Below are 14471 nucleotides of genomic sequence, written 5' to 3' on the forward strand. Positions count from 1 at the left end.
TTGTGCTTTTCTCAAAAATTTGTTGAGCATATTTGTGTGGGTCTGTTTTTATCAGTTTTGAGAATTAAATGTGCTAATATAGAATACCCAGCCTGTACAAATACTATGTGGGTGTTAAGTATTATTAATGGCAAATAAGTAATAACTCTTAAAAAAGCACTTGGATGAACTCAGTAACCATCTTAACTTTCTAATTTAAAAAATACAGTTTTTTAAAAAAGATTATTTATTAGTGAGAACATGAGAATACATGCCCGTGAGCTGGGGGAGGGGCAGAGAGAGAGAGAATCTCATGCAGGCTCTGTACTCGATCCTACAGCCCTGAAATCATGAGCTGGGCCAAAACCAAGAGTCAGACACTTAACCAACTGAGCCACCCACGCGCCCCAGTACAGTTTTTAAAAAGTTTTAATTGTGGTAAAATGCATCTTAATATTTACCATTTTACATTCTAACTAACAGTGCACAAAGGTTCCAATTCGTCCACATCCTTGCTAGCACTCATTACTTTCTGGTTTTTTGTATAATAACCATCCTAATGGGTGCAAGGTGGTATGGTATTTCATTGTAATTTTGATTTGTATTTCCTTAACGACTAGTGATGTTGCATCTCCTCATGTGCTTGTTGCCCTTTTGTGTATCTTTGGAGAAGTGTCTATTTGAGTTCTTTGTCTTTTTTTTTTTTTTTTTTTTAATTAAAAAAATTTTTTTTTTATTTTTAGGTAAATTCTATCCCCAACATGGGGCTAGAACTCATGACCCTAGGATCAAGAATAGCAAGCTCTGCCAGCTGAGCTAGCAGGTGCCCCTGCCCAGTTTTTAATCAGATTGTTTGCTGTGTTCTTACTGATTTATAGGAATTCTTTGTATAATATATTCTGGATATTAACCCCTTATCACAGGATATATGATTTGCAAATACTTTCTCCCATTCTGTGGGTTGCCTCTTTACTCTGTTGATCATGTTCCTTGATGCACAGAGATTTTTAATTTTTGGTGTAGTTCAATTTGTCTGTTTTTCATTGTTGCCTGTGCTGCTGGGGGTCCTCAGTTTTGAGTTAATTTCTGTATGTGGTGTAAGGTAAGGATCCAACTTCATTCATTTGCAACTGGATATCCAGTTTCCCTAATACCATTTGTTGAGAAAACTGTCCTTTTACCATTTAATGGTCTTGGTACCCTTGTTGAAAATCATCTTATGTCAAGTCATTATGCTATGCACCTTAAACTCAAACGTAGCTGTGTATCAGTTACATTTCAGTAAAACTGAAAAAAAAAAAAATCTGCGAAGGAAAACATTGGGGGGGGACCCCATTTGACCATAGATGCAAGGGTTTATTTCTGGGCTTTCAGTCTTATTCCATTTGTCTGTATGTCTGTCTTTATGCCAGTGCCATCTTGTTTTGATTATTAGTTTTGTAATAAGTTTTGAAATCAGAAAGTGGGAGACCTCCATCCTTGTTCTTTTACAGAATTGTTTTGTGTATCTGAGGTCTTGATACAGCTTTTATTGGCGTAAAGCACTAGCAGAGTTACCTTGAAAAAGAACAAAACAATATTCTTTATGCTGTGTCTGTTGTTTTATTCAGTGCAGTAAAATGTAAAACAAATAAGGTATCATTTGAGGAAAGAAGATACAAACTTGTTTACAAATGCTTTGATTTTGTATCTAGACAACTAAATCAAAAGGAACAAGCTAAAAGATTATTAGAAAGAATAATAAGTCAGTAAAGCGACTGATTTAATGAAATACCTGAAAATGGTATAATTCCTGAATGTCAGCAGTATAAGAAAAATCAGAAAAATTGAGTCCCAGTTATTATAGCTTCAAATATATGCCCTTGTTACAGGGATGAATGGGAGTTAAACTTGATGGTCCATAAGCTTTTTTGCCTTGGGATTTAATTTACCCATGGGGACAATAATTGAGGCCAAAGGCCTGAACTGGGTCTGTATAAAGCTGGGAATTGGGAAGAGGCAAGCTTTGCCTGTGAACTGAGGACTGATGAAACTGCCCACTGGTTCAGGACATAAGACAGAAGTGAGCCACTTATATTTGGGTTGTGTCTGTTTAAAGCTACCTGCAGGAAAATGGGGTCCTTGGCTGGCTCACTTGGTAGAACATGTGGCTCTTGATCTCAGGGTCATGAAGTCGAGTCCCATGTTTGGCATAGAGATTACATTAAAAAGAAAGAAAGAAAAAATCTAAAAGCCACCTGCAAGAAATGGAAAACTTCAGCCTTGTGTGGAAATCTTGGGCAAGGCAACTAATGTATTAATGTGTTTGGAACTGATGAATGTTATAGGACACTTGCAGAGGCAGACATTAAACTGCCTTTGGGACTGCTCTGTAACCCCTGTAATGTGGAAGACTCTCCCAAAGCTGAGCATGAACTCACAAAAAACTTACAAAGCACCTTATTACAGAGATGCATCAAATGGGAACATTAGCAGTTGAGGAACTGATAATAATAGACCAGTTTGTAAAAGCATTTGATTATCTAATATCCAGCCTGTATTCAGTTTCTGCCTTTGTCCTACTAATGTCCTTTATAGCTGTTTGGTTTCGCCTTGTTTTGATACTCAGGGTATAATCAAAGTTCATTCGTTTAATTTAGTCATACCTTTATCTTCTTTTAACTTAGTCGAGTTTCCCCTGCCATTTTTGTTTTTCAGTGAGAGTGACATTTTTGAAAGATAACTGTTCAGTTTGCCTAAAAACTTTTGGTTAGCTTTCTTTCTTACTAGACAGTAAGCTGTTTTAGAACAGGGAATATTTGTCATTTATCCCTGCTAATTAAATTTAATCTAATGATTTTATGATAATTTGGGATGCCATGCTTCAGAAAGGGACAGTAAAAGGGAGGACTCAGTAATTTTTTTTTTTATGATTTTATTTATTTATTTGACAGAGAGATCACAAGTAGGCAGAGAGGCAGGCAGAGAGGAGGAAGCAGGCTCCCTGCTGAGCAGAGAGCCCGATGAGGGGCTCAGTCCCAGGATCCTGAGATCATGACCTGAGCCAGAGGCAGAGGCCTAACCCACTAAGCCCCCCAGGAGCTCCGAAGACTCAGTAATTCTTAATCCTTTTTTCTTTCTGTTAGACAAACATACCCAAGGAACCCTAAGAATCCCTGGGCCTCTTGCATGACATTTTCAGGTACTTCAGTGTCCAGCACTGTTATGTACACTCTACAGTTTTTCATTATCAGTAATTGCAAGTAAAACACTAAGTTCTTTAGTTCTCTCTTGTCTGTATAGTTAAAATATAGTACATGGTCTTATTACTTTCCAAGGGAAAAAATGCTTTATAATGGTTATAGTAAAGGTAATTCATGAACAGAATATTTTAAAAATTTGGGCATAGAAATTTCAACTTGAACTATTGTAGAATTCTTATGTAAAAACATTCTTCTCTTTCAAAACATCATAGAACTCTTTATCATTATAGGATTGATACTTTTGTTGAGTTTTACCAGTGAGAATACATGATTTCATTTGATTTCTTCTCCCTACTTTCACTTTATTATTTTTATTTCTTTTTTAAAGATTTTATTTGACAGAGCCCAAGCAGGGGGAATGGCAGAGGGAGAGGGAGAAGAGGGAGCCAGATGTGGGGCTTGATCCCAGGACCTTGAGATCATGACCTGAGTAGAAGGCAGATGCTTAACCAACTGAGCCCCCCAGGAGCCCCACACTTTATTATTTTTCTTTGCAGCTTCACAAGTATCTCATTATGAAGCCGTTACTGTGTGTTAATTATACTTTAAAAGTAGTGCTTTAAGAATATGGTGAAAGGAATATTTAATATACCCTAGTAGGAATTTAAATTGTTTCTGAACTAAACCTAGTAACTGTTGTTTTGTAACAGCTTTATTGAGATATAATTCGTTGACTGTGCCATTTATCCCTTTTAAAATGTGCAGTTCATTTTTTTTTTATTAGCATAGAATGTATTATTTGTTTCAGGGGTACAGTTCTGTGATTCATCAGTCTTACACAATTCACAGCACCCACTATAGCACATACCCTACCCCGTGTCCATCACCCCGCCACCGCATCCCTCTCACCCCCTTCCCCTCCAGCAACCCTCAGTTTATTTCCTGAGATTAAGAGTCTCTTATTTTGTCTCTCTCTCTGCTTTTGTCTTGTTTGATTTTTTTTTCCTTCTCTTCCCCTGTGTTCCTCTGCCCTGTTTCTCAAATTCTGCATATCAGTGACCATTGTTTTTTGAGTATATTCATGGATACATGCAACTATCAGCATAGTTTTATAACATTTTTATCATCTCAAAAAAAAACCCACCCCCCTTTTTTTTAAGATTTTATTTATTTATTTATTTGACAGAGATTACAAGTAGGCAGAGAAGCAGGCAGAGAGAGAGGAAGGGAAGCAGACCCCCCGCTGAGCAGAGAGCCCGATGCGGGACTCGATCCCAGGACCCTGAGATCATGACCTGAGCCGAAGGCAGCGGCTTAACCCACTGAGCCACCCAGGTGCCCCCATTTTTTTTTTTTTAAAGATTCTTATTTATTTATTTGACGGAGAGAGAGAGAGACAGCGAGAGAGGGAACACAAGCTAGGGAATGAGAGAGGGAGAAGCAGGCTTCCTGCTGAGCAGGGAGCCTGATGTGGGGCTCCATCCCAGGACCCTGAGATCATGACCCGAGCCGAAGGCAGAGGCTCAGCCCACTGAGCCACTGAGGTGCCCCCCAAACCTCATATTCTTTGCTGTCACCCACATTCCCGTCTCCTCATACCAGACCCTAAGTAATCATTAATTTTCTTTCTGACTTAGCTTTCTCTAGTCTAGATTTTTATAAGAATGGAATCATTAGATATGTGCTCTGTTGTGACCTTTTTTACTTAGCAAATGTTTTCATGGCTCATCTATACTGCAGCATGTATCAGTGCTTGATTTTTTATGGCCAAATAACATTCCATTGTATGAATCTACCACATTTTGCTTATCCATTTATCATTTGGTTATTTGGGTCGTTTCTACCATTTTGGCTTTTGTGAATAATGCTGCTATACATTCATGTCCAAGTTTTTGTATGTATTCATTTCTCTTCATTGTATACCAAGGATTAGCATTCTGGGTCACACAGTTACTGTGTTTAACTGTTTGAGGAACTGCTTGTTTTTGAAAGCAGCTGCACCATTTTATGTTCCCACCAGCAATAGATGAGGTTCCAGTTTCTACACATTCTTGCCAGCACTTTTTTAAAAATCAAGTATAATTAGCACACTGTTATATTAGTTTCAGGTGTATAAGGTAATGATTCAGCAAATCTGTACATTTCTTAGTGCACACTGCTAGCACTTTTTTTTTTAAGTTTTATTTATTTATTTATTTATTTATTTGACAGACAGAGATGACAAGTAGGCAGAGAGGCAGGCAGAGAGAGGAGGGAGCAGAGAGCCCGCTGTGGGGCTCGATCCCAGGACCATGGGATCATGACCAGCCGAAGGCAGAGGCTTTAACCCACTGAGCCACCCAGGCGCCCCTGCTAGCACTTTCTTACTGTCTTCGTTGATACAGCCATCCTCGTAGGTGTGAGTGATGTGTCTTTTTGGTTCTGATTTGTATTTCCCCATTAGCACATGATGTTGAACTTTTTTTTGACCATTTGTATATAGTTTTCAGAGAACTGTCTGTTCAGATCTTTTGCCCATTTTTAAATTGTTTTTGCTCAGAAGTCAACTGTTAATCTTACTGGGATTCCCTTATGAATGATGCATTATATTTCTACTTTCAAGATTTCCTCCTGTCTTTGCCTTTGAGCAGTTTTTCTGTGATGTGTCTGTCTGTGGGTCTCTTTTTGTTTATCCTGCTTGGAATTCATTAAGCTGTCTGGATTGAGTAAGTTAATGCTTTTCAATAAATTTGAGAAGTTTTCAGCCATTATTTCTTTGAATTTTTTTTCTGCTCCTTTTCTGCTCTCCTCTCTCTCTGGTACCCCAGTTATGTGCATTTCTCCGAAGCTGTTAGTTTTTTCTTCAATTTTCTCTCTCTTTTTCAGCTTGCATAATTTCCATTGATCTGTCTTCAGATTTGCTAATTATTTCTTCTGACACCTCATTTCTACTCTTGAGCCTCACTCGTGCATTTAAAAAAAATACAATTATTTATTTGAGAGAGCGAGCAAGCGAGCAAGCACCTGCATGCGCCCATGAGGAGCAGAAGGGGTAGAGGGAAAGGGAGAGAGAATCCCAAGTAGACTCTGTGCTGCGCGCAGAACCCAGTATGGGGCTTGATCTCAGGACCCTGAGATCACAACCTGAGCCAGAATCAAGAGTCCGGTGCTCAACTGGTTGCGCCACCCAGGCACCCCTGTTTTTTATTTCAGTCATTGTGGTTTTTCAACTCCAGAATTCCTTTTTAAAATTATATATAATTTCTGTGTTTCTGTTGATATTCTCTGTTTGATGCAACATTGTCTTTCACACCTTTCTTTACTACTTTAATTATGGTTTCCTTTGGCTCTGTGAACATATTTATAGTGGCTGTTTTGAAATATTTTTCTGTTAGACTCCATTAACATCTGGCACCTCTCACGGGCAGTTTCTTTTGCCTGATTTTTTCTTTTCCCTGTTATGTGGGTCATATATTTCTATTTCTTTGCACACCTCGTGATTTTTTGTTGGAAACTGGTCATTTTGGATAATATATTGTACCAACTCCGGGTACTGATTTTTCTTAGCAGTCTTGGACTTGTTACTGCTATTTGCCTGTTTATATGCTTAATGACTGGATTATTTTAGCATTCTTTTCTTTCTTCCCATCCCTCCAGCATCAACCGTCTGGTGGTGGCTTTAGGGAGACCCAACTTAAAGTTGGTAGTCACCCCGAGATGTCTGGTACTAGTAAGGCTTTCTTTCCCTGACCAGCCCAGCTGTTAGATTCCACTAATTGCCTGGATTGCTATATTGTTTTCAACAGTACCCTGAGGTTTAAATTCCTCTGCAGACTAATCAGATCAAATTGGGGCTCCTTGGAAGGAAGGGTTTCTGAGGTCAGTGTTTGCTATTTGTTCTGACCCCAGGAGGACGTCTCGCAAATGTCTTATTCTTGGGTTCTCTTCTGCAAACTCGCTGGCTTGAGGTCCCGGCTGTATGGTCAGTACCTCCACAGGTCCTCCACTTGCCTTTCACCACAACTTTCACTGTTCTTGAGAATACCCTTAGAGTTCAACTTATCCACGCTTATTTGGGGAATAAAGTCAAATCTTTTGGGAAGACATTTGGTAGCATGTGTTCTTGCCTTTTTTTCCTGAGGCAAAATTATCTGAGTCAGGATTCTGGAGCCGGGGATGGGGACAATGGCCGTCTTTTCTGAGTGGCATTCTGGATCTGGGAGCCGAGTGTGTGAGGGGGTGAGGGGTGGGAAGAGGGTGCGAGTGGGGTGCATGCAGCGGCTTGCTTCTCTGGGGTGGAAATACCACCATCTCATGAGCTGGGCAGAATAGCTGTTCGGGCCCTGCTGCTCTTCTCAGTGTGCCACACCTGAGGTATAGCCTCTGTTCCACAAGTGGGGTTTGTTCATGGGAGCCTCTGCTTTTGATGTATTTGTCTGGGACTTAGTAGCCGCACCGGGCTGGAGACAGTCCTGCTCCTTGCAGGAAGAAAGCTCTTGGACTGAGAGCTAGGGGAAGAGGGAGCCATGTGTTCTTGGCCACTGCAAGAACTGGAACCTTGCTGAGATGGGAGAGGGGAGAGGGGAGGAGTGAGACTGGTCTCGGTTCCCATACCACAGACTCTGACCTTTCAGTCTGAACTTTCATAGATTTTATTGAGTGGTTGTTTTCTTCGTTTACTGTTTCCCCTCAGGGACCATTTCCAGAGCTTTGAATGGTTGTTTTTTTAAAATAATTTTTCCAGTTTCACTGAGGAGCAGGGCCAGAGAGGGCCTTGTACTGTGAGGCTAGGAGTCAGTCTCTTGTATTTTGTTTTTTTTTGAACTAGTGGTCATGTCTCCTTGAAATATGACTCAGAAAAGCATTTCCTTCATTACGGTCCCTGACCACTCTTCATAAGAAACCTTTAACATGCTTCTTAACGTATCAACTTTCAGATGATGCCTGTATGATACAGGAGGCCAAGAGAATTGATTTTCCCTGCTTATTTTCCTTAAAAAATGAGTTCCCTGCATGTGGAAGTACTCTAGAAGGGAAAATTTGTGTATGACTATAGAGTTGGTGAAGGAAAATAGTAGTCACTAAAAGAATTTTCTTTTTAAAGATTTTATTCCTTTTTTTAACTTTTTTTTTTTTTTTTTTTTTTTAAAGATTTTCACCTATTTACTTGACACAGAGAGAACAAATGAACGGAGGAGGGGCAAAGGGGGGAGGAAGAAGCAGACTCAGTGCTGAGCAAGGGAGCCCAACTCTGGGCTTCATCCCGAGATCATAACCAACCTGAAGACAGCCGCTTAACCAACTGAACCACCCAGGCGCCCCTTCAAGATTTAATTCTTAAATAATCTCTACAGCCCTATGGGGCTTGAACCTACAACCCTAAGATCACTGTTGCATGCTCTACACACTGAGTCAAGGGAATTTTGACTTGAGGGCACCGTAGTATAGTTGTTTGAATCTTTTCAAGTTGGCTTGGAAGTGTTACCATTAATTCTTGATTTCTTTGATCTGACTTACACATCAGAATCAACAGGCTTCTTCCTCAGTTTTGCTGTCATCTTAAATTAGTTTCTTTTGATTCCTTTTTTTTTTTTTTTCCCTTTCCAGGGGCCACTCAATAGTGAGTCTTCCAACCAGAGCTTGTGCAGCGTGGGGTCCTTGAGTGATAAAGAAGTAGAGGTAAGAGGCCACATCCACTGTGAGACTTTACATATTCCCACACTTTCAGTCTGGGTTGAAAGATGGCACTGCATAACTCCAGGACACTCCGATTTAGGACTTGTCTGTGCCTTTTATCTCATTATTTTGTACATACTCTCTGATTTTCATAATGTGAAAATTTTAATAAAATGCTAATTGTGATGTATATGGTATTTAACAGACTCCTGAGAAAAAACAGAATGACCAGCGAAACCGGAAAAGAAAAGCTGAACCATATGAAACTAGCCAAGGTAGTAATAATTTCACACCAATAAAAATACTAAATTCTTATGTACTTAGAATTTTCAGACTCACAGTAAATAATTAGTTCAGATACAGGGATTCCTAACAAAGGAGATTTGTGTACCTTAAGGAATACCAGGCTGTTTATTATAGACTTGCCATTTGATACACACCTGACAAAAGTGTCAGTTCCCTGGGGACTCCTGTTTTCCCTGTCGTAAGTTAACGATCTTCTCACCACAGCTTTTTCTTCAGACTAAGTATGTGTTATACAGAAAAGAGGTTACATTGGCATTTTAACCATATCTTGCATTAGCTCAGCGATTTGTTCATAGTAGGTAACCAGAAATGGTTTTATTTACATGACTGTCCTTTCTCCCTCCTCTTCTTCTCTGGCAATTATTTAGTTGAACGTTGGCACCCAGTGGCATAAATCTCTAAATATTGATGGTTATGATGCCAAATATCCTTATATCTTAAGGAGTGAGTAAATGGTTGCTTCGTCCACCTGCCCCCTCTGAGGAATGGAAGTCACAGTCTTTTTTGCATTTTTCTTGTTTTTTATCTACAGATTATTTTTTACTCTAGGGGAAAATTCTCCCAAAGTGACATGATCACAAAGTATTTTGTGATACAGAATAAACCCTCTAGTTCTTAGGAATTTGTTTTGAATTCTTTGTTCTCTTAATTGAAGGTATGGACGTAAATTAGTTCTGTTTTGATTCACAGTTGTGGCATAGGTTTTGTTAGTATATTATAAAAGAAAGATGAGCAAATCTTAAAGGAAAGCAATCTCAGAAAAAGTCTTCTTTTCTCTGCTTATTAAGTCTTTTCTTAGATGAGGACACTGTCTCTGTTCTTACAGTACAGGTAATTTCGCTTGTCAAAAGTAAAGCCAACACTCGAACTGATGATAACGTATGCAGTTACTGAATACATAGTGCTTTTTAGTGAATGATGGTTTACGTGTGTTATTGGAAAAACTATACTTACTTTGGTTTCATTTTCAGGGAAAGGCACTCCTAGGGGACATAAAATTAGTGATTACTTTGAGGTAAGTTAAATTTTTGGAAAAAAAACTATAGTGATTTTTAAAAAACTAAATCCTTGCATTCATTTAAGGCTTTAGAAAGCAACATTTTGCCTTTACTGTGCTCTCCTCCCCTTCCTCCCCATCTTCATCAATCTGATGTTGCCCCATCTCTCTCTGTTAAGAGGAAACTACTACTGACTTCCTAAATTTAAATTTTTTTATGATGTGTCTTGTCTGTGATGATATAAAAATTCACAAATGAGGTGATTTTTCTCTTGGCCAGACTAGGTTTCGGGTCTTACAAAGATTGAAGTGGAGTGACTTGGACTCTTCTTTTGTCCTCTTCCCTTTAGTTCAGTGGGTCACGTAGTGAGCTTACTGACCCATCATCGTTAGTGGTTCCTAAAGAAGACACTAACATCCACTGTACCGCTGTATTCCTGCTTTCGGGTATTTTGAGACAAGAAGGGAAAACATTCTTCTCCAATGTCCTTTCAAAACCATGTGTACCTTCAGCTTTCTAGCCATGGTTTCTTTTATATCTTGTACATTTCTGCAGGAGCTCCTTCTTAAAACTTACTGAAAAGATAGCAAAATTTGACTTACATGGCATTTTCTCTTTAGCATAAGATGTATTGACTTATTAAAGGGGCCGTATAATTAAGACCTGTTTGTGTGTTAATCTTTAACTCTCCTTATCTGAAGCATAGTACTGTTTTGAATTATTCATATCCATTTCTCCCTGTTGGCCAGTTTGCTGGGGGAAGCGGGCCAGGAACCAGCCCTGGCAGAAGTGTTCCACCAGTTGCACGATCCTCACCGCAACATTCCTTATCCAATCCCTTACCGGTAAGCATTCACCTGGAGAAATGTGACACCTGTTGTAGGAGATGAGAAGCCCAGGAACACTCAAGCAGTTTCTCGTCCATTAATTACCCAAGGGGAATGAGGCATTAAGAAGAAACATTCATAGTATTACCTGTGAACCACTTAGATTCAAGTCTGTATCCATAAATTTATGTTTTATAAGAGCTAACCCTGTTTCTCAGTATAAGATACCTCTAAGCTTACAGCTCAGGGTCCTGTTGAGGAAATAATTGCCAGTTCAAATATTAGGTTTTTATCCTTGCCAAGCTTACATGTTCCTATAAATGAATTCTGTTTTTCTTTTAAAAAAAAAAAAAAAATGGTCAGCTCCTGACATTTGATTGATTTTTCAAGGGTTTTGAGAAGCTAATGTTACACAAATTTGAGATAGGTTTGTTTCCTTTTTTTTCCCTTTTTTTCTTTTTTTTAAGATTTTTTATTTTTAAATAATCTCTGTACCCAGTGTGGGGCTTGAAGTCACAACCCTGAGATCAGGAGTCGCAGGCTCTACCACCTGAGCCAGCCAGGCCCCCACCCCACCCCATTTTCCTTCCACTAAGTGAGAATCGAAAGCCCTAAAAAACATTTTAGGCAAGTTAGTGGTTCTCAGCTGGGGATTATTTTGCCTCTCAGGGGACATGGGGCAGTGTTGGAGTAATTTTTGATCACATCTAGAGGGTCAGAGGAGGGAACTGTGGGCATCTAGTAAGCAGAGGCCAGAAATGCTGGTCAGCATCTTACAAGGGACACAACAGGCCCCACAACACAGTTACCTGCTTCAGATGTCACTGGTCCCAAAATGGCGACTCCCTGAGCTAGCTAGTGAATATGGGATTTTGTGTCAATTTACTTGAGAGTCTTGGGATAATTTGTTGAGACAGTACAAGATCTTTGTACTCAAGAGTATGTTCTGGCTGCTGATGCCTCAGGTGTTGCTTTGGGATCTTAGGAAAGAGGGGTCTCCCTGAAAACAGTTTTTGTGCTAGGTGTCTCTTTTTAGGAACGTTGTTTGACTCTGCTGCCTCGGCAGAGCTGAGTCATAGTGCTCTTTCCGTAAGTGATTGGGGCTGCTGCATTAAAGTGGTGAGAATGCATTTCTTCCCTTCTTCTGTCCCAGAAAGTCATGCATTCATTAGGGTGACTGCAGTTACTAAAGCACTTAGAAAAAGGTATTCACCTCAAGAATTTGGCTATTATTTTATCATCCTTGTCATATTTAAACATGTTAGAAATATTTGATGTGTAGAACTGTTTGGTTAGGTTGAGGGTTTTTAGATAACTGACGAGGAGGCTTGTGTCTTTATTTTTCCTTGATATTTATTTATTTATACAATTAAAAAAATATTTTCAGTGATCTGTACACCCAACGTGGGGCTCAAGCTTACAGCCCCAGAGATCAAGAGTTGCATTCTCCACTGGCTGAGCCAGCCAGGTGCCCCTCTTTTTCTTTTAAACCAATGGAAGTGTTTAAAATATTTCAACACAAGAAAGAAATACTACCAACTCCCCACCCCTTATGCTCCCTGCCGGTTATTAGCCCCCTCCCTGCCATTGTGGACAGGCATTATCCTGACGTCTAACAGCATAGATTTTTTTTTTCTGTTTTCGTACTTTGTATGGAAGGAATCATACAGTATGTAATCTTACGTCTGGCTTTCATTCAGCATTCTTCTGTGAGATGCATCTGTATTGTTTTATGTTGTTGTAGACCATTCACTGTCATTGGTGTGTGGTATAATTTTTAATATTTTTATTTAATAACATTTTAATTTTTAGCTATATGGTTAATCTCTTCCCCATCTTCTTCCACTAATGTTAATCCCACGAGAGCAGGGACTTGGCTTTGTTGTTTATTGCTGTTTCCATTTCTCAGTACTTACTATATAAAGGTATAATTATCTTTTTTACTATTTCCTTGACTTGACAAGAAAAGATAATAATATCTTGTTCAATTTTCAATCTCTAACACCCAAAACATTGCTTGGCACGAACGGTAGATGTTCAGAACTGTTAAAAGGAAGATCAGTGGATAAAGAATTACTTTAGCTTCTTTTTTTACCCGAAGTGGTTCTTTTGTATTTTTTGTTGAAAACAAAGAAAGACCTAAAACGTAAGTCTTTTAATGCAGGAGTTTGGTAACCTATACCCCACAGCTCACAAGCTAAGAATGACTTTTAGATTTTTAAAGAGTTGTAGAGACAAAGAAGAATATATCACAGACATGATATTTGGCCTAAAAAGCCTGAGATATTTATCTGGCCCTTCACAAGAAGACATTTCCAGGAAATCATTATAAAGTTAACTCCATGTAATTGTTACTTCGGTCAAGAAGTAGAATATTTCCAGTACCCTAGAAACCTGTTTGCTCTTCTGTGATTACAACTCTCTCCCTCTCTATCCTAGAAACAACCGCTGTTCTAATTTTTGTGATTATAATGAACCATTTCTTAAAATTTGACCTTGTACGCATCCCTAAACAAAATAGTTTCATTTTGTCATTAAGTCAGTTTGTTAATTGTGGCATTTAATCACAGTGTTTACATTTTCTGTATTCTGATTTTGGGCTGTTTGCTCTAGCAATTACTAAGAGAAGCTTATTCATATCTCTCATGGTTGTGGGAGTTGTTTGTTTCTTCCTGTATTTATGTTTTTGTTTGGTGCATTATTAAGTGACTCTCTTTATCTCTTGCAATGCTTTTCACTCTAACTGCATTATATCTGATATTTGGTATATCCAAATTATTGTATGGTATACGTATTTCCATTTTTATACTATCAGCTTTTCATTATTATGTTTTCAATATACCTGAAAAATACATCCTTGAATTTTTTGTTTATTCAGTCTAAAGTAATTTTTTAACTTTCGTATTTATTTGCATTTAATTATCATTATATTGAGTTTAAATTTACCATCTTTTAATGTGTTCCCTACTTATCCTACATATTCTCTGTACCTTTTTCTTTTATTTCTTGCTTTTATTTGGGTTGGGTGATTGGGAGGAGTGGTGGAAATCATTTTGTATCTTCATCCTCCACTAGTAGCTAGGTTCTGTTCCCTGTTTCTTTTAGAAATTGCCACATGTGTCTTCAGTTTGCCCAGGTTTGATGTTAATAGTATCTTTATCCTCCTCTCAAAGGAAGGATGAGGTCAGAACATTAACTCCATTTACTTGCTACTAACTTGGTGTTGGGTGGTGTATATTTGCATTTTGTTTTGTTTTTGTTTTAGCCTCATACAACATTATTATTTCATGCTATCAGTGTTCATTTACCTCTTTCTTTGTATTTCTTTCCTTTTTGCATCTTACACACCTTCCACATAGGGTCACTTTCCCTCTACTTGAAATACTCCTTTAGTATTCTTTTATATGTATTGGCTGGGGACTTATCTCTCTAGGTTTTTATTTGCTTAAATAACTTTATTTTGCTTTTATTCTTGAAAGATATTTTTGCTGTGTATATTAGTTTGACATTTTTTTTTTCCTCTT

At 38.5% G+C, this 14471-nt stretch overlaps 1 protein-coding gene across 10 annotated transcripts in view; it reads left to right on the forward strand.

Moving 5' to 3' along the window:
- TLK2 (tousled like kinase 2) overlaps positions 1-14471 on the forward strand; it is a 113088-nt gene that overhangs the window by 37171 nt on the left and 61446 nt on the right. For 5 of the 10 annotated variants that reach the window (XM_004749232.3, XM_013054548.2, XM_045080868.1 and 2 more), the window contains 4 exons: positions 8748-8819; positions 9022-9091; positions 10094-10137; positions 10870-10965. The exons of 3 other annotated variants lie outside the window; for them this stretch is intronic. In XM_004749232.3, the coding sequence (XP_004749289.2) occupies positions 8748-8819; positions 9022-9091; positions 10094-10137; positions 10870-10965 (282 nt within the window). The remainder of the gene's footprint in view (positions 1-8747; positions 8820-9021; positions 9092-10093; positions 10138-10869; positions 10966-14471) is intronic. 2 more of the 10 variants (XM_004749233.3, XM_045080869.1) reach the window with 1 other exon arrangement.

Source organism: Mustela putorius, unplaced genomic scaffold, assembly GCF_011764305.1.
Source record: "Mustela putorius furo isolate JIRA1106 unplaced genomic scaffold, ASM1176430v1.1 tig00000487_pilon_pilon_pilon, whole genome shotgun sequence".
Classification (NCBI taxonomy): domain Eukaryota; kingdom Metazoa; phylum Chordata; class Mammalia; order Carnivora; family Mustelidae; genus Mustela; species Mustela putorius.